This window comes from Hypoxylon fragiforme (genome assembly GCF_022984875.1).
Source record: "Hypoxylon fragiforme strain CBS 206.31 chromosome Unknown GGS25scaffold_8, whole genome shotgun sequence".
Lineage (NCBI taxonomy): Eukaryota > Fungi > Ascomycota > Sordariomycetes > Xylariales > Hypoxylaceae > Hypoxylon > Hypoxylon fragiforme.
The window spans coordinates 1,169,479-1,195,922 of NW_026054763.1; the positions used below are offsets into that span (position 1 = coordinate 1,169,479).

Below are 26,444 nucleotides of genomic sequence, written 5' to 3' on the forward strand. Positions count from 1 at the left end.
TCGATGGATTTACGCCATCTGGCCCAGATCTGACAGTGTTTGGACCGTCTTGCTTTGTACTGGTGCCATATTCGTACTGTGCTTATATTACTTTATATTTATACCTCTAGCCTAGGTAAGTGAGTAGTTGATCTGCCTACCTAGGTAGGTAACTAGTAATGTAGCCTGAGAATTAGAAAGGGGCAGAGACATCTTGACATTATTTCATATATCTTTCCGCCAAGGAGCCTCACTTAGAAGAATTCAACGAGAAAATGAAAATCGACGTCTTTAAAATAGCATCAAAATCCATTGAACGAGTAGTATATACATACCTAGGTAGGTACCCCCTAATCATGAAGAACGTAAGTCTCTTTATTACTTTGCATATATATCCCAACCCTTTGTATACCTACATATGCCGACCTCTTAGTCTTGATACTGACAACCTTCTCGCATACGTCTCGAATCGGAACGATGCCGTCACGTAGTCATGCTCGGTGGCTATAGCTAGTATCGTCTATCCCTCAGCCTTAAAAACCGAGAACAAGGATATCACAGCACCTACGAAGGTGGCTTTCTCTAGGGAGGTACCGAGACCATGTTGCTTGTTTTTGGCTACTGTCCTAGGCAACAATAATGTCATGGCAGCCAACGCAGTCCTTGTGGGGTTATGAGAATCTCTTGCGCTGATTTACCTAGGTCTAGCAAGTGAACTACCGAACAATGGCGCCCCTGACATATCCACGATTGACAAGCTCTTCAATATTCTTCTCCAAACATTTTCGCTTGTACTCGCCTAGCTCTCTGCCGTTTCCGAGGGCCTCCACGATCCATGTGAATTCGAATTCTTCGGATGCGCGTGAGCATTTGTCCAAGATCTTTCTTAGGATCGCAGCTCTGCACCTCGGATCTCTGGCCGCCACATCCAAGCTGAGTGCAAACAAAGACTGCTTCGTCAGTTTCACATCTGCTGTGTTCCTGTCTGCGTCTATCCCCTGTTGCTCCTTCAACTCCATAAGTATTTTTGCGTACTCGTCTCTTAGTTCCCTCAACACCCAGGGCGCATCCTCGACGCGGTTCGCTTGGGGCTCCTCGTAGGAGCTCCTCCAGAATTCCGGTGCTGGCAGCCAGCGCCAGATGAAAGGGTTGAAATCTCTGACCAGCCAACGTGGATACGACTCATTTCCCATGGATTTGGGCGATATGCGCGCAGCATCCCAGCCTAAGATCGCCTTGATTTGTCCTTGCTTTGAGACGAGGATGTGTCGCATGCTGAGATCGGAGTGCGTAAGCACGAACTTCTTTTTCTCCCTTTTCTCCTGGATCAACCCAACGAGTAGATGAAGTAGCCGGTCTACACCGGCGTTTGCTTCGGTATTACCCTGATACCGATCTATCATCGCCGTGTACATCTCCGCAGGATCACCGAAGGTGCCAATCTCGGCATATAGGGGCACCCCCTCGCAGTTTTCGTTGTCAAACCAGCGCTCGACCATAGCCTGCACGTCGAGCTCCCTTAGAGGTCCCGCCCCCACAATGGCACCGTCATCGTCAAAGACCGGCGCCCCTCCGCGATCAAACTCGTACTTCCCTAACTGCAGCATCGCACGTGCTAGATTCCGCAAGATCTTGATCTTCCTCTCCCGGACCCTGTTCTCGTCCTCTCCGCCCTCCCCAAACCAGACGCGATCCAGGGGTTGGCCTTCCACGTATTCCATGATTAGATAGGGGACGTGCAGTTCGTTGTGGGGGGAGCTATCTGCATCGATGATCTCGGGGACAGGCACGCTAGTTTCCGTGCGCAGCATATACAACACCAGGGCCTCGGTACGCAGCATTTTGGAAGATAGTTTGTCCCACGTATCGGGTGTGCCATTGGCAGGTATCTTGATGATCCACTTGGTGCTCTCATGGGTCTGCGCGTCGTAGAACGCGATCGAGTAGAATACGTGCGCCGAGCCCAATGATGGACCCCTGATACGAGGGAGTCGTAGTGGGGATTGATCTTGGTCAGGGTCACTGGTGAGGTTGCGGCGGGTCTGCATGATGCCGAGTGCGAAGGAGGCGAGGGCCTCTGTATCGATCTGCGAGATTATACCAGCGAAGCCTCGAAGCCTCCTTTGATATATCCTCTCCTGCCTGTCGACAGTCTCGTGATGCACGTCTACTGGTGCAGAGTCGAGAAGCGCATCTTTGAGCGAGGGCAAGTCTCTTTTCTCATCTCGAGGAAACCCTGCGTCGTCTGCCCTGTCCTCCCATAACGCAAACTTCGCTAGCCTAGCCAATCTAGATCGTATCTTGTTCGTATCTAACCCGCCAGCATAGTCGAGATGGGCTAGTTTCCCTTTCGCACGCCATGATAACCCCAGTATGAAACCTATATCTGCATGCCGATCTCGAGCCACCCGAACTAGTTCAGCTCGACGATCGAACCGAGATTTCTCCACGAAGCTTTTTCCTTGACGACTAGTCATATTTTGGATACTATGTCAAGTTAACAACGGCAATACAATGCTATTCAGCTTTCTCTAATTTTCTATCTACTTTCTTTCCCTAATGAGTGGGTGAATATAAAGACCTCCAAACGATCTCTAAACAAGGGATAATTATATTATAACAAAGAAACCACATCCTCGCAATTCCTAACCTAGTAATGTCTCACGTCAACTTCCGTATCCGGAAAGCATGAATACCAATGTTCCGAATTCGTATTCTACCTAAGCTCGTTGCCGACTCTCCTCCACCTTTCTACTTTCTTGGTAGGATGTGGATATACGCCTACCTACTAGGTAAGTATACAGAGGGATGTCGTAATGCTTCTAGTCTTTAATGCAAGGGTATAACTATCACCCACTCCCCGCGAATTCCAACCGATTTAATCAATACCCGAGCTCCCTCTCCCAAAAGTTTATCAGATAACTATGTTGTGCTGTATGGTTATCATAAGGGGGGAGATACCTAAACAGAATCCCAACGCCTCCAATACTGCCAAGGACCCAATAAATCGCCACCAAAGAATCATGGCGATCAATCCTGACATACCCCAAGGCTAACTTATGAATGCAGGTGGCAGATTTAGTGACTCTAAGGTGAATCGATGCAAGACCAGAATGCAAAATAGCTCAACCACTTCGAGCCCGTGCCCAACTCATCCGTGACATGCCAGCCAGCCAGCTAGTTGTCCATCCGGCAACTCGCATCAAGGCCGAGTCCTACCGCGACCGATACCACCATGTACCGAGGCTAACCAGGAGCACGGTAACAAATAACATGATGCCCTGTTTTGACTGCGAGATCAGCATGGACCACCCGATGGTAGACTCCCACTTCTTGACTTGGGCTCTGTGCTCCCAGGACTGGAAATCGATGGGGAATGGCAATTTGATGCGTGGGTCGACAGGCCGCTGTTGATTGCCGCCCAACTCATTTTCGTTATCCGGTCCCGTCGGTATTCGCATGAGGCCATCAGGCTCAAGCATAGGCACCTTTACGCGTAGGAACACTGGTCTATGATCACTCGACCTGACAGCAGGAATTGCATCGTAGGCCGTCACACTCATCTTCTCGCCCGTAGTTTCTTGAACCCACCACGGCGTGTCAAGGAACAATACACGGTCGCACCAGCCCGGCCAACGATGCAAAGCCCACGACCACTCAACCTCGTCTATATCGTCCTGCTCGTCCCCGATGCGGGCAAGCTCCGTCTCCGGTTCAGCTTTGGGGGATAGTGTAAGTTTGTATGTCGGCGGAAATTTGATGTCTGCCTCGCTTAACCCGTGCAGTGTACGACTGGCAGCCTTCTCTGCGATTAGCTGGTCACGGCTTAGGAAATGATCAAAATAATTTGGACTCTCAGCGTCGACGTCGGGGAACACTGAGCCCGAGGTTGGTGAAGTCGTTGACAAGCGATAGTTTAGATCACCGGCGATAAAAAGGTGGGCACTAGGCTTGTATATGGATATATCCTGCAGTGCCTTGTAGTATGAGTCGTCCCGTCCAAGGAGAGCCTGTTGGGCTTCTTCAGATTCATCGGAACCCTGAAGTGTAGGTTGTAACGATGGGCGGCCTGCAAATCCCTTGGGGTCCTCAAAAACGAGGCCTGACACGATATTTTCCCAATTCTTGTTTCTCCTGGCTAGGTTCCACTCCATGGCGGCAAGGTGAGCAGCAACAAAAGTGAGCTCACTCCTTCGAGGCGTGGAATCACTACCGGCTTCCTTTTTCTCGCACACCACTCGAAGGCCTACAGCACCTTTATTCGCCATATCTCCTGCGCCAAATCCCACTTCGGCAGCCTGGAGGCTTTGCACGACTACCGGGTCACGGGTGAAGAACATAATGCCTGTCATACCAACATTGCGCATGGCCACCAATGTATAGGGACGGTCTTTTGGGTGATGCTCACGCTCTTGTTCGGCAGTAAACTTAGCAGCGGCAACATTGACAGCCGATTCATAGCGCTGGAAGTACGGATTGAGCATGTAGGATCCAATGAATGCCTGGGCCATTGGAGCCATCTCCTGGAGGGAGCTAAGCAGCATGAAATGCATAGGTTAGTAGATAGTCTTGACGTGTGTACGTATTTGAATTGGCACGACGCTTACATGACGACCAATTCAGGCAATACCGAAGCATGTTGTCCAAAAGCATTATATAGGTGTCGAGAAAAGACTGGAATATTAATCTGACACTTTGCAGCATTGAAAGTGAGTATAAAGACGTCCAACGTCGGAATGGAGCCCATCTCTGCAGGATCGCAAACTTGAATCTGTTGAATATGAGAGTGATGTTGTATTGTATTAGCAAGTTTGATAGCGGCGTGCGAATGTTACCCTTTCAAGTTTATTATGTAGACATTCATGTGTATGCTATTGTATGTGTATTGTATGTATACCTAGGTAGGTTGTAAGTATACCTAGGTAGGTAGGTATAAAGCAAGCGAAAAAAAAAAAGGATTGAAGCTTCCAAGGTTGTTAATATTTAGAAATCGAGCTGTTCTTACCTACCCGTCTTTGTATCACTTGTATCACCTTCCCCCAGTCTGTCGGGTCCATTCGGTGGGGTGCTTTCCTTACCTAGTAGGCTAGGGTTAACTATCAAGGACTCAAGGGGGAATAAATGCAAGGATGTTGAAACTAAATCTTCAATTCTCGCCTGTATTAACAAAGATATCAACATGTATTATGTCATTGATATGCTACATACTACCATCTTTCCGAAACTTGAATCAACCACATCAACCGGTTAGGTAAGTAAGTAGGTTACACATGTAATATTCCCCTTTTTGGATCTCTCTTTTTTTGCTTTTTTGCTTTTTTGATTAGACACACCGACACACACACACAGACATTCCAAACATATTAATCGTATTTATCATTCATACAGTACTTACCTGTTGTAGGTGGCCAATTAGGTAGGCCTATTCAATATCGTCATCGTTCATGTGACCAATGCTATGCACAGCCTCTTTGCTCACCTACATGGGAACCAATTATTTCCCTGTTTTACTTCGACTTTACTTTCGTCACTGATAGTCCCAATAAAGCAAGACACAAATGTAAAACGCCAATGCAAATAAATTCATTCTGTGTAACTACCTAACGTGTATTGGGTGCCTAATGTCCTTGTTCCGAGAAACCTCCTCTTCTTGCACATTTCGCGAGTCTGCCCAGTCGGCACCACCTACCCATCACGACATCGTGAACTCCGTCCGATAAGTACCGGGCCGTCGTCCAAAATGTGTTGTGAACTACTCGTAGGCGAATGCTCTCTGCTTCTTGTAGATCCTGCTCCGGTTGCTGGTTTGGAAGTCTTGACGAGCACTTTCATTAACCCGTTATGAGGTGGCTACTAGAGGATGGGTTGTATCATCGGATGCGTATGAGTTTGATCCCCTAACGGGCGGCCGAGAGTATCGTTGCATTATCTGACCCCAGCAGGTTGGTCGTCAGGTATACCCATATAGGCGATGCAGTCTCGAACGAAACCCGAGTTCATGCTGTCATTGAACAATAACAAAGCATTGGCCCATTGTTGGGCTGGTGTCTGCCAGAGCCGGTCTCCAGAGGTAAACCGCATCTCTTCATTATAGCATCCCATGGAGAGGAGGTCGGCGTGATAAGTCCAATATCCGAGTAGGAAAACGAAAAGAGAAACGATCGAAGAAGTGAAAAGAAACCCAAAGGATAAGATCATATCAGAAGGCTCATGTATCGCATCGAAGGGCTGTCGACCATCCACAGAATCTAGATCGGATTCTGGGATTGTCGATGCTCAATCTCTGGTCAGGCTTTGCGTACTAGTCACGTACAAGGTTGAAATGCGTGTACTAGTAGACAAGTCTTGATAGACTAAATCCCGTGAACGACACCCCGAGTTATTCAGAGTGCCGGAAGTGCCGTTCAAACAAACCAAGGCTACTCAACAAGAGCGTCGAATGTGTCCGAAAACACAAATCTACGTCTTCTGAGTAGCCAGGTTGTCCGAGCCAGGGAATTGAGTCGTAAACCGAGAGTCATCGAAGAACGGAAACAATAGCAATCCATAAGATATGAAAGGGATTATACGTGGTCCTCAATCCATTTGTAATTGGCTAGATCCACCGTGGGATGTTTTTAAACCAATGCAAAGGGGGGAGAGAAAGGGCTGCCACGATTCCGATATTTTCGTTGTGCGGGCCGACATTCGTTTACGCCCGCCACAACGTAACGGAGGGTACTAACGTTAAACGCCAATAGATCATTTCGGTCGATAGGAGCCAGATGCGTAACCGGAGCCAGCACCTTGACCTTTAGAAGCTGATCGCAGCCTGTTACCGCAAACTGAAGTGTCAGCAAATCATGTCAGCAATTCCTCCGGCTAGCGCTGTAAATCACACCAAACGCGAAGGAAATATGATTCCTTACTAGGAATATTTGGGCTGGGCTGGGCTGGGCTGGCGAGACACTCACATCCTGTCGCTTCCCCCGACGGCACGGCTGGTCTCTGGAGTGTCAATGTTGGGAAGGCCGCGCTCGATTACCTTACGACGAGTGCTGGGAATCGCGTTAGGCTTGACACCAGATTGGGGGGTCTGGCCAGCAGTTGCCGCAGTCGTTCGACGGGCTTTGTCGTCATCCTCTTGGCCAGCAGCTTGGGCAATAGCCTGAGCATTCTTCTGGTACTTGTAGACAGTCCAGTCAAAGACGTAATCATATTGGAATCCCTCACGAACAAACAGATCGCGGAAGATCTTTCGAAGATAGCTGTAGTCAGGCTTATCATCGAATCGAAGCGAGCGAGTGTAGTTGAGGTAGATGGCGAACTCGTTGGGAAAGCCACGGCAGAGGACCTCGGTTGGGGTGGTCATCTTCTTCTCCATGATGCGGTCATATTTCTGCTTCTTGGTAGCAGCCTTTAGGCCCTGCCAAGGAAGCGAACCCCGACAGAAGTATAGCATCACGTATCCCAAAGACTCCATATCGTCACGTCGGGATTGTTCTATATATGTCAGTACTCTAAACCGACTGTATGATGGACCGTGTCTACTTACCGACACCAAGATGGGTATTGATCGAGGCATATCGAGCAGTGCCAGTCAGGTTCTTGTTCTCACGGTAAGGAATATGGAAGTGAGTCTTGGGGTCACGGTATTTCTTGGCCAAGCCGAAATCAATGACGTTCACCTGGTTGCCTCGCTTTCCAATGCCCATCAAGAAGTTGTCAGGCTTGATATCACGGTGGATGAAGGACTTGGCATGGATGTACTCGATACGTGAGATGAGTTGATCGGCTAGGAGGAGTACCGTCTTCAAGGAGAATTTCCGGTTGCAGAAGTTGAAAAGATCCTCCAAACTGGGACCGAGAAGGTCCAGCACCATGGCATTGTAGTCACATTCGGTTCCAAACCACCGGACGAAAGGGATACCGACACCGCCGGCTAGTGACTTGTAGACTCGGGCCTCATACTCAAGTTGAGGGTGTTTCGCCTTAACCGACTCGAGCTTAATGGCAATCTCTTCGCCGGAGATGATGTTGGTACCCAGATAAATATCACCGAATGAGCCCGAGCCAATTTTTCGACCGATGCGGTACTTATTACCGACGCGAAGATCCTGCAGAAGTTAGCACAATTTAATCTATCTTTTGTACTTTTCATGTTTAAAGCCAGACGGAGACGAGAGTCGACGTGATTCTAGATTATTTCATTGCCTCCTAGTGGAAAGAGTGAATATGGCCCGTTGATGCACACCGACTTTCTGTCTCCACTCTCCAGAGGCAATAGAGAGGCCAGTCCAAAATACACTTCTGCAAGGAGTAGTCGTGACTGTACAGAAAATAGATGATGAAAAATGTTACATACCATTGTAGTCATGATGGCGGTTGGAGTGGCAGCTACTGCACTCTAAGGCAAGTAGCTGATAATAGTTCTCGTATGTTGTGATGTTCGGAAGGAGACCGGTCAGGTCAGTTGAAAAAGAGTCTCTAGTATTACTAGAGGCACTGTTCAAAAGTGGTTAGCGAAGGAATATAACCGTTTGTGCTTGCAATCAGCTAGCTAGGCTGATGGACCGAAACCGCCTCAGAGTCAAGCTTCTATTTCAACGAACAAATATGAGCGGTGTATGGATGGTGTGTAAGAAAAGGAAGTAAAGTAAATGTGCTTGATGGGCCAAAGGAAGATAGACTTTTCTTCGAAGGAGAAGAAAAAAATACGGAAATGGAAATGGAGAAGGCGGAAATTATGAGGCTATTGTTGAAGGTGAATGAAAGGTTGGAATTGGAGGGCTCCGACCGAGAACAGAAGCACCGAGAAGAGAGAGGGGATAAGTTCTTACCAAAATATTAGACTCTGGCCGTATCCAGCGATTCTTATTGCTGTCAATCAAAGAATTGGCTGGATGAGGGAAATAAAGAAAAAGAATAAACAATGTTGAAGACCTGGCCGTCGAAAATTAAATTGTTTGCCAGTGAATCAAGACGACTTAGTCTCGGTTGACGGGTTGGATGGAATGGGTTGTTAGAAAAAGGACTACGTTCGGGGGTGAGTGAAGGGTGGGAAAGTTAGTAGTAGTAGGTAGGTAGGGGGGAGAATGAAAAGAAGAAGAGACGGTGGTGGGCGAACGAATTTGGATGGGATGGGCTGGAATGGGGTTGGGCGCGCCTCAGCAAGCTGGGCAGGAGTGGCCCTGAGGGTTAAAATTGATTGGGCTTTTTTGATGTGCTGTGGGTTATGTGGGTGCGTGCGCTCTAGCCATTTGCTCTAGTGTACAGCGTTTATGCTGAGGCAACTGTGGCTGACAGAGACAGTGCTATGATGGTACTTACTAGGTACTAGGTATGTAAGTGTGTAGGTGCTACATAGCCCTAGCTACATAGGTAGGTCTTGTACTTTAGCTTTCAGTACTGTACTAACTGCGTATTCATTAATTATGACTAACTAAGTTATGTCGAAGTACAAGGTTTGCATGCATGTGTGTACATAAACCACCAACCTACTAGGTTAACATACATATGTAGTCAATCAGGCGCCCCAGGCCCCCAGCTGGCCTGGCCGCCTGGCCCTGTGTTAGGTAGGTTATGTATTAGGAAACATCCAACCTTGAACCATCAATATTATGGGACATCGGGTGTAAGCGGTTCCATTTTGATGTTCCTTTCCTACATAAGGTACAATTATGTTCCTACGTACATGTAAGGAGTGACGGGAAATTGCTACTGTCATTGATGTAGTTATGTATTGTACAATACAAATACATACATAACTAAGTACCTACCCTCTCTCACTTTCTCTTTGCAGCGAAGTGCTGTGGGTGACTTGCCAACAATTCCCAGCGGTGAGCGGTTAACCAGTAGCTGGTTTCAAACCTTCAGAATCGGCAGTTGTTTTCGTACCACCATCGCATTTCTTACTTGCTACATACTACATAGTAGGCAGCTACATATGTAGATAGGTACACTTCATCAGCATTGTAACAATGACCACGCTAAAGAAGATTGCTAAAGACGAACCAAGAAGGACAGACGCATATTGTAAGACATACTACAATAGGTGTTACCAGGTCTTTCTATTTTTGAGGCTCTCTTTCTCTCTAACTCAGTGATGAATCAGTGCTTTATCTTGCTCGAACAGCCCGTGACAACAGTTAAAAAGAAAAGAAAGGCCAAGGCACATACCTACATGTACCTGCCTACATAGTACTTCGCATATGTGTACATATACACATGGCAGTTGCGTGGGTACATACATAACTAGATCAAGAGGACAACATTGAACATCAAAGTTGAACATTAAAGACGATCAAGATGATCAACTGGAAGGCGCACCAGCGATACGCCCATACGGAAGCAGCGTTACCGTACCTAGGTAGTATTAATAGGTAGTAGGTACTTGTCCAGTATGTACATCCCCTGCAATTAAATCGAATTAGAATTTAGTTGGTCCCTGCTCATTCTATAAATATGTACTACATACAATAGGTGCATACCAGGTACTTACATACCAGTTATGTAACTAGCATATATACGCGTATATGTCATTAAGTAAATAGTTCTAACATAGTTACCTACATAAGTACAGTACAAGAATAGCATTGAAGGTGGTGGTCATCAACAATAATTTATTTTCTTATTTTTATTAATACTTTCTTCAAACCCGAGCATGAGCCTCCCCCCTATCTATTTTTCATACATCGCGAACTCATTCCTCATGCGGAGAAAGAAAAAACCATTAGCCCCTACTAGTATGACACGCCATAAATGATCGGCAGAGATCTCCCCCTGGGGACTTATGCTGGCGGGCAGTGATTCGTGAACCATAAAGCGATTGCAAATTTCAACCTAGTTGTACTGAGATTAGGGAGGCGAGATAAACCCAAATTTGATGCTTTACTTTTCATCTTGAATGCATAACAATGGGATGTCAAGTCCTCGGGATTTTCATACTTAGCAATTCTTCGCCTACTGTAGGTAGATTGCTTTAATCGACTTCGGTCGGTGGTCGGTTGCGATGCAACTTGACATCACAAGCATCAGTTTCATCCCATAAAACCCGTATTCATCAATGTGACATGAGATATGGAATGGCAGGATCTTTGTCGGCCGAAGCACAAATCATCAGTCCCGACCATGTCTTACTCCCCCATTCACAGTATTACTTGCAGCAGCACGTCAGCCAGTGGTCATCAGGACAGTACTACACAATTACCTAGGTTAGGTCAGTGCTCTGTAAGGGAACTTGATAGGTACAGTATCGTACAATGTATGTATGTATTATACAGTGCCTATGAAAAGGGGATATGGAGCTCACTCGACAATTTTTCGGGCTCATTCTCCGATGAACATTGTTATCCATCTACTTTGATTTGATCTCTTGTTCCGTTCATGATTTCCAGGTTGCAAAGAGCTGCATACATACATACATACATACGTATAGTTAGTCCGTAAACTGTTAGAACTGTATGAACCATGAAGACCCTGAGTATGTGGTGCCCAAGCTGCCACGGCTGCCATGCTGGATCACGGATGAACTCATTGACGATGATCTAGAAACGTATCGTATCTTAACAGGTAAAAATAGAAAAGCGGTCCCCAATCCCTTCATACATGCATATATGTACATAAATAGGTGATACTATGTAGGTACCTAGATACCACTGGGCAGTTACATACATAGTACATTGGGCCTTCCCTGTTTGGAACGGCTGAGCTCAAATGTTAAAGTGCATGTAGAAACGTGTACTATTCATGTACTGAGCTTGTATCTACATACCTACATATGTAGTAGTTCCTCCATAGTTACTGGTCTATATCTAGTATTATATACCTAGAATATACGCATCAAGTACAGATGCTACATAGGTAGCTTAGAGATCGCCAAGTGATCGGCAACCCGGTTTCATTATCTAAGCAAATCTTGCCCGGATATAGTACAATACGTACAAATACTACCGTACTTCGTACATGCCTCCTTTCTTTTTTATATAACTACATTCGTAGTAGTTAGTATTATTACCTTGGGGTTCAATGTTATTGTACTCTAGGTAAACATTTTCACGCGAGGTCGGCCTTCGCTCATGTTCTTATCAGTTGGTTACCTATACAGTTGCGCCCTTCCTTCAACACGATCCAGTTGGTCATCTTGGCTCGCAGCCCGTTGTGTATCGTGACCTCTAGAGCTGTGACCAATTATATACCAATCCAGTTCGGTCAGCATCCACGGATATGGATACTTCTCTCCTGATTGCCAATGTTAAGCTCCACAACTCCGTAAAGGACGTGCCGGATCTGTTCCAGCTCAGTCGAGGCTCTGTCGATCACGACGTCTAGACTATCCAGAATCATACTATATGCAGATCCGGAGGTCGTGACCCAGAAAAATGATATCGATCAGCCCAATAGGTGTTTTTACACCAGATTTACCGTTATGCCGGTAGCCGCTTCACTAATAAGCCCGCGAAACTACTACATAATAGTAGATATTCTGTATACTGTGGTAGTATCGGAGAATATATCTATATACCAAAGTATACCGAAAACCTCTTGCTTTACGCTACTACATAAGTAGGTACTATTGCCTTTCTGTTTTACCTTTGCGAGAAAACAGGCCTACACAACAACAAAATTGGCTGTGTATTTTTGAGTCTCGTTTAGTCAAGAAGAGCCTGAATACGGTAGGTAATCCTCAATGTGCACAGGATAGGATACAGCTCAATCATACGATGCCACGCCCTTTGATCTTAACACAAAATCTCAACACTTCATAGGAATGCGTGTCTATCCAGGGATGGGCTCGAATGCCAGTTACAAATAGAAGCATGACACCAAGCACAGCACTGATGATCAGTTGCGCCAGCTTGGTATCCCAAGAAAGTGGAAAGAGTATAGCACCATACTCACTTGGGTAGATCTGCCTATTGTAAAAACGACTCGGTATTGGATTTTACCTTAGTATACAAAAGCTAGCCCAGCTCGATATGCAGCCTATATCCTGCCCATCACGTTGATAGGGACCGCAGCCACCCTGTCGGGGTTTTAGGGTCGTGGTGAACTGTGAGTGTTGGGTGGCTATGTTGACAGCTTGACCAACAGCTGCGACAATTCCCTGTGACCTCGATTACTCTGCTTCTCATGGATCACATAGCTGCGTCCCTTTGTTTTAACATCGATCAATTCAAACCCAATCCCATTCACGGAACAATAAGCATTACAACTCTCCCCTTGTTCTACATTTTCTATGTGTAGAAGCGTCATCTTTATTTGATTCCTACCCAGACTAAAATCCTTCTGGTGTACATATGAATTTCATACTCAAGGACATCCTCAGTGCCAACAATAAGCTTGATTTCTCAAGGCCAACAGCCACGGTAATATATTGTACCCTTACTGAATCTTAAGGGATGAATTCAAGTAGTCGGGATCAAAATAAGATCAGAGAATAATCATAGAGAAGCTCTTGTCGCTTCCTTTAAGCATTCCATCAAAATGGAAGATCATGCCATGGTCGAGTTGCCTAGGTTGGTAGTTTTACGCAAGCAGTATGCTCATTTGGGTCAAGCAACGTGAGCGATGTACATACAGACAGTCAAATACAGCGTTGGTCTTAAGGTTATGCAACACCACGTTTCCCAGTATTGGGATTGGCCGATATGCTAGCAAGGCAGATGGCAAACAGAAACTCATAACCTCCCCTTATACCTAAGCAATAGGTCAAATGGCCAATATTTAAGGAGAAAACAACCTACCTAGGTACCTACAATGCTCAGGGGTAGCCGCTCAGGGCCGGTCAAGGCTGAACAGTAAAGGATCACAACAAGGCTGCACAAAGGGCAGTTAAGATGTTTTCAGTCGAATACAGCTTCGCGATAGGTATATTCATAGCTGCCAGGAGGTGTATGTATGCTTCCAAGTCAAAGTTACTTACAGATAAGCCTTGTAGCGGGGATAAAACGAGTGACTGAGGATGTACCCAAAGCATAGTCTCAACTCGCGGGTATGTAAGTTCAACTTATCCTTATTACCCCTTGGCAACTACTCTACCACAAATTGATTCAACTGAGATATACTACGCCGTTTTAGATCCAGGCTACCTTTTGGGGGGGGGGGGGGGACCAATCCCCTGCCGTGTAAAGACGGACTCTAAGAAAGACTCCTAACCTATGGACTTAGCTGGAGCCTGATCCTATCCCATAAGACTCTAACCTAATCATACTTGCAGAAATGTGGAAGAAACAGCACAGTAGATAGGGTATCCTCAATGAGGAGGTCATCTTGCTAACGAGTGAACCTTGGTTAAGAACTTCATTAAAGTACAGATATCCCCAGAAAGGTTAACGATTTCTATGTTCTATCCGGCAGCCTGCTACAAGACAAAGAGCGCAGCATATACTTCAGTAAGCTTAGTGGCACAGCTCGTCACCGCGATTAGTTGGTCCCCGACACAGGCCCGACTCAATAATCATCACAATTCAAAGGGGCCTATGCAATAACTAAGGGGCCCTATTTGATCGACCTAAAGATAGATGTCCCTTTGTCGTATCAAATCCGACAAGAGAAGGGGTAACAACTTCTTGTTCATGAAACCCTTCATTTTTAAAGATCAAAGGAGAAAGGAGAAAGAGAAGAAAACGCAGTCTTTTTGGGCTTCTACTATTAATGTATTATAGCAGTCATGATCAGTAGAGGCTTGACAACACATATTCTCGTAACTCTACTACTATTCTCATTAAATTTAAGCTATTTACTATATACATATTTGAAGCAGACTGAATGTCTACGTACCTCAGTAACCATCTGTGGAAACCAAGAATTGACACACATCTATAGAAGCCTACGCGTCCTGCATAATCATAAGCACTGTTTTGCGAGAAAGACAGGTTTGTTTATTTCCTTTTACCTTGTACGAACAAATTCGAGTACTCTAAACAGATAAAATATACGCCCCCTGACCGTCTAACATACGATGTCGATAAATTGGGCTGAAGAGTGCCAGTTGGCACTACGGAGGATCCTACGACGGGGATTCCTCATCGAATCCATGGGACCAAATCATAACATTGAGCTGGGCAAAGAACAGAGATTGGGCGTGGTTCTCGTTATATCCAGTGGGTACCAACCAGTCTACGACGTGTCAGATCTCAAACCGGGCATCAGGGAGGGTCTTTATGATATGGCCCAAGATGGGTTGAATGGGAAGATGATTCTGTATGGGTTGGGATTTCAATTTCGGAGACAGTACTACCTAAGCAATTCTCGGCATCACTGAGTCTCGAGTTGTATACATACCTCTTTCCTTCTGTCTTTCCTTCTGTCTATCTATATATATGTATATATATCTCGGGTACTGATGCATAGCTAGTGGTGGGAAAAGGGAAAAGGGGAACTGACTTTACTGTATTTTTAAAACATGTATAATAAAATAACTATGCTATGATGAGATCAAAATTCTCACATAGGATAGTTAATATAATATTCTGGACTTGGAAGTCCGATCATTATAAATACGGAAAGGAACACCTGGCAGAAAAGAAGCCCCAGGTTAGTGATGAAGTATCGCGTTGACCGTAACTCAAACAGGTGCTTGGTGAATGTAGAAACTAAAAAGCCAACCTACCTAGGTAACCTAGATAGATATAGTAGACAGAGGCCTCTAATTAGAGCAATACAATATAATATCCATGGACTCGAGCGTTTGCTCAGATAGACCAGGCGCTTTATCGACCGATAGATAGCGTTCCCTCCTATAATACAATAAGATGCAGCTTTATACCCTAACCATATCATGTAGATGATAAATTCGGCTCGACTGCACCTAATGTCCCTAGCGAGCAGTGATGAGACTCATGTAGACCCCCCAGCCCACACCAGCAAGACTCCCCACAAGGTTACGCCCCTCGATGCTCTTGATAAATACAAAGTTGATCAGGCTGACAACTGGCCATAACCTCCAACCAGCGACCAGAATTGGGTAGAACTCAGCACGGCTTAGGGCTACTACTCTCGTCCAGTCCACCTGGGCATAGTTGATAGCACCCCGCGAGAATAGGTACTGGACGCTCTGGTCGGGGCTGCCGAGTGGACGCAGCATGGCAGCCTGAATTGAATGCATAAATATGCTGAAGAGGAAAGTGTTGACAGCGGCGCCGATAGTCTGGTCGAGAATCATCTTGATGATCGTGTTGCCGATATTCAGCTTGGGCTCCACTAGTTTTCCCTCCTTGGCCTCTTGCTCAAGGGCTTTTTCATCATTTGCAGCTGCGGACTTTACGGCAGCCGGCGTCGGCGAAATATGATACGCCGGGAATGTAGACTCTAAGAAGTCTTGCCTGATAGAGGACCCTAGTTAGTATCATGTCGTTTACAGAATATACCTAGGTTAACTAGGTAGTTACTCAGGCAGTCTTGCACGTACCATAAGAAGTTGGGCGGTATGTTGATGAAGGCATATATGACAAACTGGAAAACTGGAACCCAATCGATGACGAAAGAACTCTCAGCCTGATATGCTATTATGGCTTGCGCCAACAAGTTGGACGTGGCTGCGAGAACTGCGGATTGCAAGGTCGCGGTCACGATCGGAGATAAGGCCATCTTGATGTTCAACCCTGAGTCGCTTGGTTACTTGTTATTACCTAAGGTTAGGTTAGTAGAGATTGGTGGTTGTTGACTTGACTTGTGCATAAAATATTACTTACATATGTGGGACGTGAGAGATGGATATTGAGATGTTGAGATATTTGGATATTTGGATATTTGGATATTTGGATATTTGGATATTTGGATATTTGGATAGTTGAAGTTGTGATAAGTTGGGTACCTACTGGTTAGCTGGTTAGTACCTAGTTGGGCATGGTGATGAGATTAATAATGACAATAGAAACAGATACACGTATCATCAGTATGTGGCTTATGACATTTGATTGGCTGCTAGAGACTTCAAAGTAGATTTTACCGAATAGGTTAAACCCCCTTTGATCTTGATAGCTACAGCTGACTGGGCATAATTCATACATGAATAAAACCACATCGCCTTGGTATCGAGGTTATTATTTTTGAATTATTTATTCCTTCCCCCCCTTTTTTATAAAAAAGGGGAAAGACATATGGAAAAGTGACATGGTTTACCACCTTTATCTCATCTTACTACCGAGAAACCCCTCGGCGACGCTGCTATGTTGAGAAAATTCATTATTTCTCTACAATCATAGCTAAGTAAGAAGCTTCAACCCAGAGGTTGGCCAAATCAAAAGCTATAATTGCCTCCGTCCCTTTTTCTTTTTTCTTCTTACTCTTTTCTTTTTTTTTATTTGAAAATATCTTCCTTGGAAGGAATATGGCTCTCGTACATTTAAACCCTAGAAGTTGTAAGAGTTCGTGGAGTTCACCTAGCCTCTACTCAGAATCCACATGAACAGAAGCTGTATGAGGTACGAGTAAGTGAATAAGAATTGCGTTCGCTGATTCCGTTTCGTCCTCGTATCTGTCTGCATCGGGCCCCGTGCATCTGCTCCGGAACTTTCCGGTAGCAGGACATATCTTAATGATCGCATCTGATGAACCATAATTAGTATTGCCCAATGATTTTAATTTTATAGGAAGAATTCATCGCTCTTACCAAAAATAGGGAGTTGGCCAGGAAGGTATATAAGAAGACAGTCCATCCAATCCAACCGCCAGTCCCCTTTCCACCATTCATGAGCTCGGCGATGGCCACTGTAACAATGATACCAACAAATTTATATCCCGAGTAGGCTACTAGATCGAGAAGTTGTGACTCGTTTGATATGCTCAAGAAATAGCAACCTAATTTCAAGAGCAATATTTCGAGTATGACGACGACACCAGCAGTGGAAGCTGTGTATCCTAGCAGCTCCGGCTGGAACTGTCCCCGCAAACCTGCCAAGAGCGTCGATAGGAGAATATACGTAACGAGGGCCATGACTGGAATATACATGTCGGGGCTGTTAATATCATCGCGGGGCGGCAAGTACCATCCCTCCTGTCCGTTAGGGCCCACACTCTGCCTTCGCGACCAAGGCTTGTGTCGCCAAGGGAAGAGAACTAAGAAGAGCTTGTTGATGACGTATTTGTTGGAAACGTTGAAGTAGTGTTTGAGTGCCGAGAAGTTAACCCATCGGTTCATCTGTTTTTTTCCTATAAGCTTGCACCCCTTATGATACTTTGTCTACGGCACAACATACGTTCTGTTCAACATGTTTAAAAGCATTCTGACCAACTTGTCCTACGAACTGGGCAGCCATAGGATCATTCATGAAGTTCCCATAAGCGCCGAAAACGTTGGAACCACCCGCGGGCGTCCCTTGCTGGTATGGATTTCCATACGCGCCTTGTTGTTGAGGTTGGGACGAGGTAAGCGGTGGAGGGGATCGTAGTTGTGGGACGGTAGAGACATGTTGAGGTACGGGGTGATGAAGCGGCGGGGAGTGGCCGTAGTTCGGGACTTGCTGCATTTTTTGTGTTATAGTTTTGGTGAGGTTCTTTTTTGAATTCGTCGCTAAGTGTTTGGGTTATATGGTGAGCACTATAAAAGCGAGAATTGTATATTCATAGGAGAAAAAGTAAGTAGAGGGGGGTTGAGACCGTGAGCTATGAAGCTTTGTTGGCAGCGATATTGGATTGGATCTGGAAAGGTGTTTTTATTTAATTTAATCGCGTTTAAGGCTTTAAGCGTTTAAAAGGGTTACAATGTAACTACTATGTAAAGCGGCTAACACCCTTGCTCAATGCTCACTAAATTCATTCCACCTGAAACTGCGACCATGTGACCCACTATTATATGTACGACGTACTATCCCCTTAAGTGGCATAAAGCAGCAGCAGACACACCGTTACTAAAATTAGTAGCAGATACATCCAAGCCAATTTACCCACCGCCCCATAATTTTATTATCCAATAAAATCAACAAATTCTATAGGTACTTGATTTACCACTTATTTTTGCGTACGCCACTTGTACCAACAATACTTAGAATTATATAAAGCCACATTACAAGTGCCACATCGAGATCGTGGCTTAATGTTTACCATACTTTCTGGCATCAGCTTTGTTTACCATACTTTCTGGTTAGCTTTAATCATCGACGAGAACGTCCCCAAATATGGTTTTTTTGACAAGCTTGACAATTAGATGCGTTTTTTAGATCTTATTTGTTCGTGATCCGTAAATTGCCCCCCTACAGGTCGTTTAAGAACCGCGTTTGCGTGCAGGTACAGTATAGACCAGCCGTAAAAGGGAATAGCCTCATCTAAAACACAGCTTATCCAATCCCCTAAAGCCCAGACAAAGCTATACCGGCGTATCGGGCCTTTCTTAAAGAGTAGTTATCGAGATTATAATTATTCAATTACAGTTATACTAAAAGCCGGAATAACCTAACGCCGGCCAGCTTTGTACCGCGTTGTATTTGAATGAAAAATGGATCAATATATGGGGTTGTGGGTAAATGTGGGAATAGTGGATTGAAAACGATGTACTAGGTCTTATTTTTAGTAACGGTGTGTCTGCTGCTGCTTTATGCCACTTAAGGGGATACTATGCGCAGTAAAAATTATTGGAAGTTCCTAATGACGTGCCGGAGCCGCAATAAAGTTTGATCCCGGATTCTTGAAATTGGGTAAGTGGGCCTTCTTAAATGCCCTAATGATTGGTTCATTTCTTACAGATGTCCTTGTCGCATCGATTGAATGGTAACGTACATGTGTACATTACATACATTACATACATTACATATGTGTACAGTACATTCAATATTCCTGTTAGGCTGCTAACTTCAAATGTTATAACTTCAACCTATAGATACTGAAATGTTCATGAATTTATCCATAACATAACCTTTTCTCTTCACTACAACTCCACCAAATTGCTTCGCCGGTCCTCTCAAATCAAGTCAAGATGTTGGATACTTTCGAGATCCTCACCACTTCTGGTGTCGTTCTCTGGTCACGAACATATGCCCCAGTTAATCCATCCGTCATAAATAACTTCATCTCCGATGTCTTCATCGAGGAAAAGGGCGCTGTCGCTGGCGCAAAGGACACCCAACCTACCTCCAGTAATCCACCCTACAAGGCAGATCAACACACCTTGAAGTGGACCTTCGTGAAAGAGCTCGGCGTTATCTTTGTTGTATGCAAATCACTCTTTGCATCTTGCCTTATCTGTGAATTCACATTATCTGATTAATTAATTAACCAACCATTTCCCAGGCTGTCTATCGATCTCTACTACACCTTTCCTGGATTGATAAACTAGTCGACAATATGAAGACAATATTTATCGATTTATACGGCGACCAGCTCAAAAAGCCCAATACCACAATCGTAGAGTGTCGCAAATTCGACGAGTACTTTGACCAACAATACCGAGAACTCGAAGCGAGCGGTACGAACAATGCGTCACGACCCACTAACCCATCCTCCCTCCTGGAAGAGGATAGCGTCACAGGACATACTAGACATGAACCGCCACCTGCGCCGGGTTTGGTGCATAAGGGTAGAACGCAGAATGGCTCGCGGGATCCTCTATCAGCCACCGAATCAACCCATGTCGGAACCCCAAATACCTCTCGGCCCTCAACTCCTGCAGAGAATCACCTGCTTGTAGGAAAAGGGGGCCCAATAGCCAAGATGTCGAGGAGAGCTAGAAAAATCAAGCACAACAACTCTGCCCCCGTCTCATCGGGAGATGAGGGCTCGGTCAGGAAAGGCAAGAAAGCGCCCAAGAAAGGCCGCAAATGGGATGCTGATGGCTTTGCCGACGAAGAGGATGATAGTTTACAACTGGATTACTCAGCAGCTCATAATCCTTTAACAAGCGATAGTGAGGTGGAAGCAACTGCTAGATCAACAGCGGTTGAAGGGGTAGACTCGTCTACATGGGGAACCACAACTTCCAAGGGACAATTTGTATTGAAGGACTTGGATGACGAGGTTCACTCTATTTTGAAATCCGCTGAGACGAAGAATACAACCTCAAAGACGACGAAAGGTGGCCTTGTTGGAACTGGGTTGAACACGCTCGGTAACCTCTTCCGTAACGTAGTGGGTGGTAAGACTTTGACGAAGGAAGATCTTGACAAAGCTATGAAGGGTATGGAGGACCATTTACTGCGAAAGAATGTGGCCCGCGAAGCAGCTCTACGACTTTGTGAGGGTGTTGAGAACGAACTTCTCGGGGTGAAAACAGGCAGCTTTGAGAGCATTGATGCGCGCATTGCTAAGGCTATGGAGGCATCCCTCACTAAGATGCTAACACCTACTTCGTCACTGGATCTTTTGCGCGAGATCGACGCTGTCACAAAACCATCTATGACCTCAATGCGCAAGCCAAGGCCCTACGTCATCTCCATCGTTGGAGTCAATGGCGTTGGCAAGTCAACGAATTTGTCCAAGATTTGCTACTTTCTCCTTCAGAACAAATATAAAGTGCTTATTGCGGCAGGGGATACGTTCCGATCGGGAGCTGTGGAGCAGTTAAAAGTCCACGTGCGAAATCTGAAGGAGCTGACCGAGCGTGAGGGTGGCAAAGTAGAGATTTTCGAAAAGGGGTACGGAGGTGACGCAGCAACAGTCGCAAAAGATGCCGTACGAGAGGCCGCAAACGAAGGTTTCGATGTCGTACTCATCGATACCGCAGGACGACGACACAATGACCAGCGATTGATGTCTTCCCTGGAGAAATTTGCCAAATTTGCCCAGCCTGATAAAATTTTAATGGTTGGCGAGGTAAGATGCTTGGAATCCATCTAGTAGATGAACATGTTTAAACTAACTATGCAAATAGGCGCTCGTGGGAACGGATTCAGTGGCTCAGGCCAGAAACTTCAACTCATCCTTCGGCCCAGGCCGAACCTTGGACGGATTCATCATCTCTAAATGCGATACAGTTGGTGATATGGTGGGAACTCTGGTTAGCATTGTACATGCTACAAACGTACCAGTCATATTTGTTGGTGTTGGACAACACTACTCCGATATCAGAAACTTCTCCGTTAAATGGGCGGTGGAGAAGTTATTGAGCAACAGTTGATTTATCCATAGAATAATATCCAAGGACCTTGTTACCGTTCACCTGCACAATCCTATTGGCTACACGGTTTCTTATTTTCTTGTCTAATATTGCATCACCATCTTCCGACTCAGGGGTAAGGGATGAGTTCTACCTAGGCGCCTAGTTACTAACGAACCGCAGACCCTTTTGTTTCTAGTTCGTCAAAACACAGGGGTAGTAGGTAGTAATGAATACTCCTTCAGTATCTATCTTTGATCGGATCCCACTTGATTCCTTCCGGGGAATAAAGAACGAAAGTATTCTCGTTCATCTCCACCGGCACAGCAACCTGTCTATCTGCGTCGGTCATGTTCCAGTAATCCTGAGTTCCCATGTTGAAATCGAAACTTTTGCCACGACGATCCTGAGCCATCACGTTAGAGAAGGTGACGTTGTTAAATATCGGCAAGTCCGCTCTATCATCCATGATAGCCCATTCTTGGAAGAATTGGGCAGTGCCATCGCCGAGGCAAATGGAGAACCGCGGGTCTCTAGGCGAGTCTGCAGTCACGTCTTCGTCATACGCCTGGCCAGTGCGCATATTTTTCATATATCTGGTCAAGAAAAGTCAAACTCGAACCGGAACAAGCACTATATGATAGCACCTGGCGGAGGAAGTAATTCACTTACACATGCCCTGTGATACGGGTGTATACGTCGACTACCACACGAATCCGGTCACCAGGGTTGACGATGAACTTCTCCGTTGGAATTGAGTGAGATGCGGCTGGAAACCATTCAACCCAAGCATAGGCAGTTGTCGTACCCTTCTCATCCATCTGTTTTTGATTACATTTCAAATTAGCCCAGCTTCTCAAGTCTCGGAGGTTCCTTGTCTCGGCAGCCCAGATACATACCTTAATCGCCGTCCCAGCTTGAAGAAACGGGTACCAGTCTCTTTTGTCGCAAGCATTGCCCAAAATGCCCACCCATTGTGCCAGCAAGTGTCGATTTTCGGGGCGCTGGAGGTCCACTCCAGGTCGTGCTTTCATCCATGGCACGTTCCAGCCTGCAGAAACTGTGCGAATGGCGGGTTCCTTCGTCGTCCCTTGCGCGTTATCGGTTTGTTTGATATTCATCACTGTACCCCCAAGGAACGAGCAGACATTTTTCTCCGCGCCGGAATCAATAGGTATTTTCCCTCCGGGAGCAGCGTGGGCGATGGCGGCGAGCAACCAGAGGTATAGGCAGGCGAGAGTTGACAGATACATGGTAACAGTATTTTCTGTATCTAAGCCAATGGCTATGAAAGAAAGGGGCTGAAGAAAATACCTATATTCAGGCGTGAACTGTGATCAGAGTAAGGAATAGAGTTAGTTTAGGAAGGGATAGAGAAGGATATAATGAAAGATGAAAGGACTGCATGCTCCGTATATGTATTGAAATATTAGATTCTTCATTTGCCTTTAATTATCTGGTTGCTGGGTAGAATATAATGGCTTTCATACTATTCGCACGGAAACCGAAGACTTAGCCTCGTAGCCTCGTGATATCTAGGTAGGCAAATCATACAGTGGAGAGATCAGTCGGCATTCAAGGTCCATCTACTTGGGCTGAGTCCCAGGCTTAATAAAGAGTGAGGACCTGAAAGAAATGGAAATGGGGGGGGGGGGGCGCGACAGTGTTTCGTACGCTTAGCGATTGCTTCGAAAACCTCCTAAGTACCAACATAGCATATATTCTACATATTGGAGCCTTGCAATTACTGTTCAGCATCATCGCCTAACATTTGATTTCTTATATTGCACTGATTACACTGTATGCTAGGCAGGGATATATCGACGGACTACTTGGACTGTCTTGACACTGACCTATACAGTGATAACTGCATCACCACCTATGTTACCTAACTTAGAATTCACAATTAAGACTAAGTAGTTGAACTCTTGAGCACTTCATAGAATTGAAACAATCGCCAGGGAATCATTAAAGCGGGATATTATGCTATTTTATAGGTTTTCTTGCGCCCTGAAGCACACTAGGTGATCAGGGTGTCAGTGACAATTTCGTTAGAATCAAGTCTACCATAACTATCACCAAGGGTTTCGAAGGCCGTAAAGTCGAGATCCTAGGCTGTCTACCGGGCTTCACTTGAAGGTTTATGTAAGATAAGCTACCTAGGTAGGTATACTAAGGAGTCCGGACCCTCCAACATTGAAACTTAATGCCGTCTATGCATGAGATATCCACATTAGACTATTCGTATTTGCTACCGAGTTAATCTCGATGCCGTCACATTCCAGTTCGAGTTCAACCAAGCATTCACTACCTAATCTATAAATCAATATCGACCCAATGCCATCAGGTTTAAATCCATTGATGCAGCTCATGAGGCTGTCATATCCATCTCGTAGAATTCGGCGAATGTGCGTCTCGTATTAAGTAAAAGACGCCAGAATGAAGTTGATCATACTTGAGAACTCTAAGATGAGTGGTATGATTGGTATATACCCACTAGGTAGGTAGGCCCTTTTGTATGACGTGGGAACTACGATTATAAAAAAGCTGCACCAGTACCAGTGACGGTTTATGCGATTGGTACGAAAGCATTCAACAAGCCTAAGGTTGACTCGTCTAGAAGTAGAACCGTACATGTACATGTAGGGGTGATTTCGGGTGATGTATCTCTTTTTGTTGCTTTAACGTTGTTAACGGATCTGCCCCTGACCTCCCCCCTTTTTTGGGTAGATCAATATCACTAACCTATATACATTAGATATTAGATAGGTACATACATCCATACCTACGTAAGCCGGTGGCCAAAATTCCACCATATTACCGAAACTACGGCTTGTCGGTAGGCGGTATGCAATAAGCATATGAAAGCAAAGCAAAGTAAAGACCTTGAAGATCGGACTGGCTAGCTCGAGCTTCCGAAGCTAGGTTCCGAGCAGTTGGGATTCACTAACCTAGCTGGTTAGCCGTGTGGTCTTAGGCACTTAATTGGCTAGTGGTCTCGGAAACGGCTTCAAGCGAAGTGATGCCTCTCGATAGACGGTAGACGGTAGACGGTAGACGATAGGCGAACGAAATTGATCGGCAGCGGAGGAAGCCAAACAGAAGCAAGCGAGTGGTGAGACCAAACACATATATGTTGCATATGTATGTAAACATATGTATGTAAACCTACTGCCTACCTCCGCACACATACTGTATGCGAGCCATGATCGCAGGATCATATCGCAGGACCGTTGAAGATCTATATTCCGTCATAGTTGTGGGATCGATCTAACATTAGCACAGGAAGTGCTTAGATGAGGTTTGTTGAAGTAGAGTCTTTTTAATTATCTCTTTTGGTATGTAGATAGTTATACCTAATGTAAACAGTATATGAATTTTGATTTGGAGGGCTGGCAGCATTTATTACAGCAAGTTCCGTTTTGATAGTTTTGATAATACAATTATAGAAGGGAATGAAGGCAAAAGGTAATAATACACATGTACGAAGTAGGCGGCAGGCCTACATATGTAGGTGGAGTACCTAGTAGTACTAAGTAACTACTAAGTATTGTATTCAATGTTGTACATAACTTGTAAGACATCCATGGATGAAGCTAACGGCGGCTTTTCGAGTTCCCTGTCGCAACTTGCATGTCTAGGCATCCTGGTTTGAGTCTAGTAGCTATCGGCAGCCCCCACATCCCGGGCTGTGTGATGTCCTACAGTCCTACTACGCAGTATGTGTTTACACGTTCAACAATTTTGCTACTTTAAGGTTAGCTACCTAGATAACTTACAATTCAAACATTTTTGCTGCCAGCTTAATCCGGATATTCATAAAATGTTAGATACATAGGGCTACCAACTACTGGTACATAGGGACATAGGGATTAGCATTGAATATCTCCAAAAGTGCTTAGGTATTGCTAACTTTATTGGATGTGAACTTCCTTATAAGTCCCTTAAGTCCCTACAACGGACCTACGTAGTACATAGTACATCGTACATACTAGGTAGTATCATTCAATCAAAAAGATAAAGTAGAGAAGTCGACATTCCATTGGCTGTTCGTTGGATCCCCCGCTTCTCAGACATATGATGAGCTGCAAGTCAGTGGGGGAAAGTCGCATGTGCCACTGAAGTCAAAGTACACTTTTTAGTGCACATATCCATGCCATGATTCCATGGGATCCATGGGTGTATTTACTTTAAAGTTTTTAGTCTCCACCAATAACTACACTGTAGTTACAACCCTTGGAACCTAACGGTTAGCGATCCCCTTGAGTTTGGGTTCATAGTGGATCGGGGAAACCATTTGCTTCTTTCTCCCAGTCTCAGTTCAGTTCATGCTGCTTGATACTACTACTGTTATTGTTGCTTACAAGGAATACTGATTCATCGTCACATTCACACAGCGGCCTTATCATATACTCATTCATCCAAAAAAAAAAAAAATAAAAAAAAAATAAAAACCACC

At 45.2% G+C, this 26,444-nt stretch overlaps 8 protein-coding genes across 8 annotated transcripts; 1 reads left to right on the forward strand and 7 right to left on the reverse strand.

The window, feature by feature from the left end:
• Positions 1–302: 302 nt before the first annotated feature.
• GGS25DRAFT_409934 (uncharacterized protein) lies at positions 303–2,825 on the reverse strand. Its single transcript, XM_049258486.1, has 3 exons — positions 678–2,825; positions 439–561; positions 303–348 (listed from the first exon to the last, which is right to left on the reverse strand). Exon 1 carries the CDS (start codon positions 2,454–2,456, stop codon positions 696–698), a length of 1,761 nt encoding a protein of 586 aa, XP_049113795.1. The 5' UTR covers positions 2,457–2,825; the 3' UTR covers positions 303–348; positions 439–561; positions 678–695.
• On the reverse strand, positions 2,795–4,885 carry GGS25DRAFT_409856 (DNase I-like protein). Its single transcript, XM_049258485.1, has 4 exons — positions 4,815–4,885; positions 4,587–4,750; positions 2,941–4,512; positions 2,795–2,879 (listed from the first exon to the last, which is right to left on the reverse strand). Exons 2-3 carry the CDS (start codon positions 4,724–4,726, stop codon positions 3,195–3,197), a joined length of 1,458 nt encoding a protein of 485 aa, XP_049113796.1. The 5' UTR covers positions 4,727–4,750; positions 4,815–4,885; the 3' UTR covers positions 2,795–2,879; positions 2,941–3,194.
• Positions 4,886–6,355: 1,470 nt separating this feature from the next.
• Positions 6,356–8,335, reverse strand: GGS25DRAFT_533868 (putative casein kinase I; the record flags this gene model as incomplete). Its single annotated transcript, XM_049265718.1, has 4 exons — positions 6,356–6,790; positions 6,933–7,461; positions 7,514–8,075; positions 8,324–8,335. The coding sequence occupies 4 exons, from the start codon at positions 8,333–8,335 to the stop codon at positions 6,721–6,723; spliced, it is 1,173 nt and encodes a 390-aa protein (XP_049113797.1). The 3' UTR covers positions 6,356–6,720.
• A 7,384-nt stretch (positions 8,336–15,719) lies between these two features.
• On the reverse strand, positions 15,720–16,703 carry GGS25DRAFT_410138 (uncharacterized protein). The gene is made up of 3 exons (XM_049258487.1): positions 16,653–16,703; positions 16,370–16,589; positions 15,720–16,283 (listed from the first exon to the last, which is right to left on the reverse strand). Exons 2-3 carry the CDS (start codon positions 16,546–16,548, stop codon positions 15,779–15,781), a joined length of 684 nt encoding a protein of 227 aa, XP_049113798.1. The 5' UTR covers positions 16,549–16,589; positions 16,653–16,703; the 3' UTR covers positions 15,720–15,778.
• A 453-nt stretch (positions 16,704–17,156) lies between these two features.
• GGS25DRAFT_410141 (YIF1-domain-containing protein) lies at positions 17,157–18,674 on the reverse strand. The gene is made up of 3 exons (XM_049258488.1): positions 18,159–18,674; positions 17,573–18,100; positions 17,157–17,507 (listed from the first exon to the last, which is right to left on the reverse strand). The coding sequence occupies exons 1-3, from the start codon at positions 18,426–18,428 to the stop codon at positions 17,343–17,345; spliced, it is 963 nt and encodes a 320-aa protein (XP_049113799.1). The 5' UTR covers positions 18,429–18,674; the 3' UTR covers positions 17,157–17,342.
• Positions 18,675–19,644: 970 nt separating this feature from the next.
• GGS25DRAFT_410185 (SRP54-domain-containing protein) lies at positions 19,645–22,229 on the forward strand. The gene is made up of 3 exons (XM_049258489.1): positions 19,645–20,104; positions 20,185–21,702; positions 21,761–22,229. Exons 1-3 carry the CDS (start codon positions 19,871–19,873, stop codon positions 22,004–22,006), a joined length of 1,998 nt encoding a protein of 665 aa, XP_049113800.1. The 5' UTR covers positions 19,645–19,870; the 3' UTR covers positions 22,007–22,229.
• Positions 22,227–23,106, reverse strand: GGS25DRAFT_524518 (peptidase A4 family-domain-containing protein; the record flags this gene model as incomplete). Its single annotated transcript, XM_049264621.1, has 3 exons — positions 22,227–22,581; positions 22,658–22,806; positions 22,885–23,106. The coding sequence occupies 3 exons, from the start codon at positions 23,104–23,106 to the stop codon at positions 22,227–22,229; spliced, it is 726 nt and encodes a 241-aa protein (XP_049113801.1).
• Positions 23,107–23,960: 854 nt separating this feature from the next.
• Positions 23,961–25,478, reverse strand: GGS25DRAFT_503109 (uncharacterized protein). The gene is made up of 3 exons (XM_049262049.1): positions 24,937–25,478; positions 24,731–24,817; positions 23,961–24,664 (listed from the first exon to the last, which is right to left on the reverse strand). Exons 2-3 carry the CDS (start codon positions 24,799–24,801, stop codon positions 24,406–24,408), a joined length of 330 nt encoding a protein of 109 aa, XP_049113802.1. The 5' UTR covers positions 24,802–24,817; positions 24,937–25,478; the 3' UTR covers positions 23,961–24,405.
• Positions 25,479–26,444: the final 966 nt, after the last annotated feature.

Bases quoted from the DNA above. Each gene is read 5' to 3' on its own strand.
- GGS25DRAFT_409934 (XM_049258486.1), bottom strand. From the start codon at position 2,456: ATGACTAGTCGTCAAGGAAAAAGCTTCGTGGAGAAATCTCGGTTCGAT.
- GGS25DRAFT_409856 (XM_049258485.1), bottom strand. From the start codon at position 4,726: ATGGGCTCCATTCCGACGTTGGACGTCTTTATACTCACTTTCAATGCT. The intron at 4,513-4,586 runs GTAAGCGTCGTG...CATGCTGCTTAG, and splicing joins TTGCCTGAATTGGTCGTCAT to CTCCCTCCAGGAGATGGCTC.
- GGS25DRAFT_410138 (XM_049258487.1), bottom strand. From the start codon at position 16,548: ATGGCCTTATCTCCGATCGTGACCGCGACCTTGCAATCCGCAGTTCTC. The intron at 16,284-16,369 runs GTACGTGCAAGA...GTCCTCTATCAG, and splicing joins ATACCGCCCAACTTCTTATG to GCAAGACTTCTTAGAGTCTA.
- GGS25DRAFT_410141 (XM_049258488.1), bottom strand. From the start codon at position 18,428: ATGCAGCAAGTCCCGAACTACGGCCACTCCCCGCCGCTTCATCACCCC. The intron at 18,101-18,158 runs GTATGTTGTGCC...GGAAAAAAACAG, and splicing joins TTAAACATGTTGAACAGAAC to ATGAACCGATGGGTTAACTT. The intron at 17,508-17,572 runs GTAAGAGCGATG...ATGGTTCATCAG, and splicing joins TGGCCAACTCCCTATTTTTG to ATGCGATCATTAAGATATGT.
- GGS25DRAFT_410185 (XM_049258489.1), top strand. From the start codon at position 19,871: ATGTTGGATACTTTCGAGATCCTCACCACTTCTGGTGTCGTTCTCTGG. The intron at 20,105-20,184 runs GTATGCAAATCA...ACCATTTCCCAG, and splicing joins AGCTCGGCGTTATCTTTGTT to GCTGTCTATCGATCTCTACT. The intron at 21,703-21,760 runs GTAAGATGCTTG...CTATGCAAATAG, and splicing joins AAATTTTAATGGTTGGCGAG to GCGCTCGTGGGAACGGATTC.
- GGS25DRAFT_503109 (XM_049262049.1), bottom strand. From the start codon at position 24,801: ATGGTGGAATTTTGGCCACCGGCTTACGTAGGTATGGATGTATGTACC. The intron at 24,665-24,730 runs GTTAGTGATATT...ACAACGTTAAAG, and splicing joins CTAATATCTAATGTATATAG to CAACAAAAAGAGATACATCA.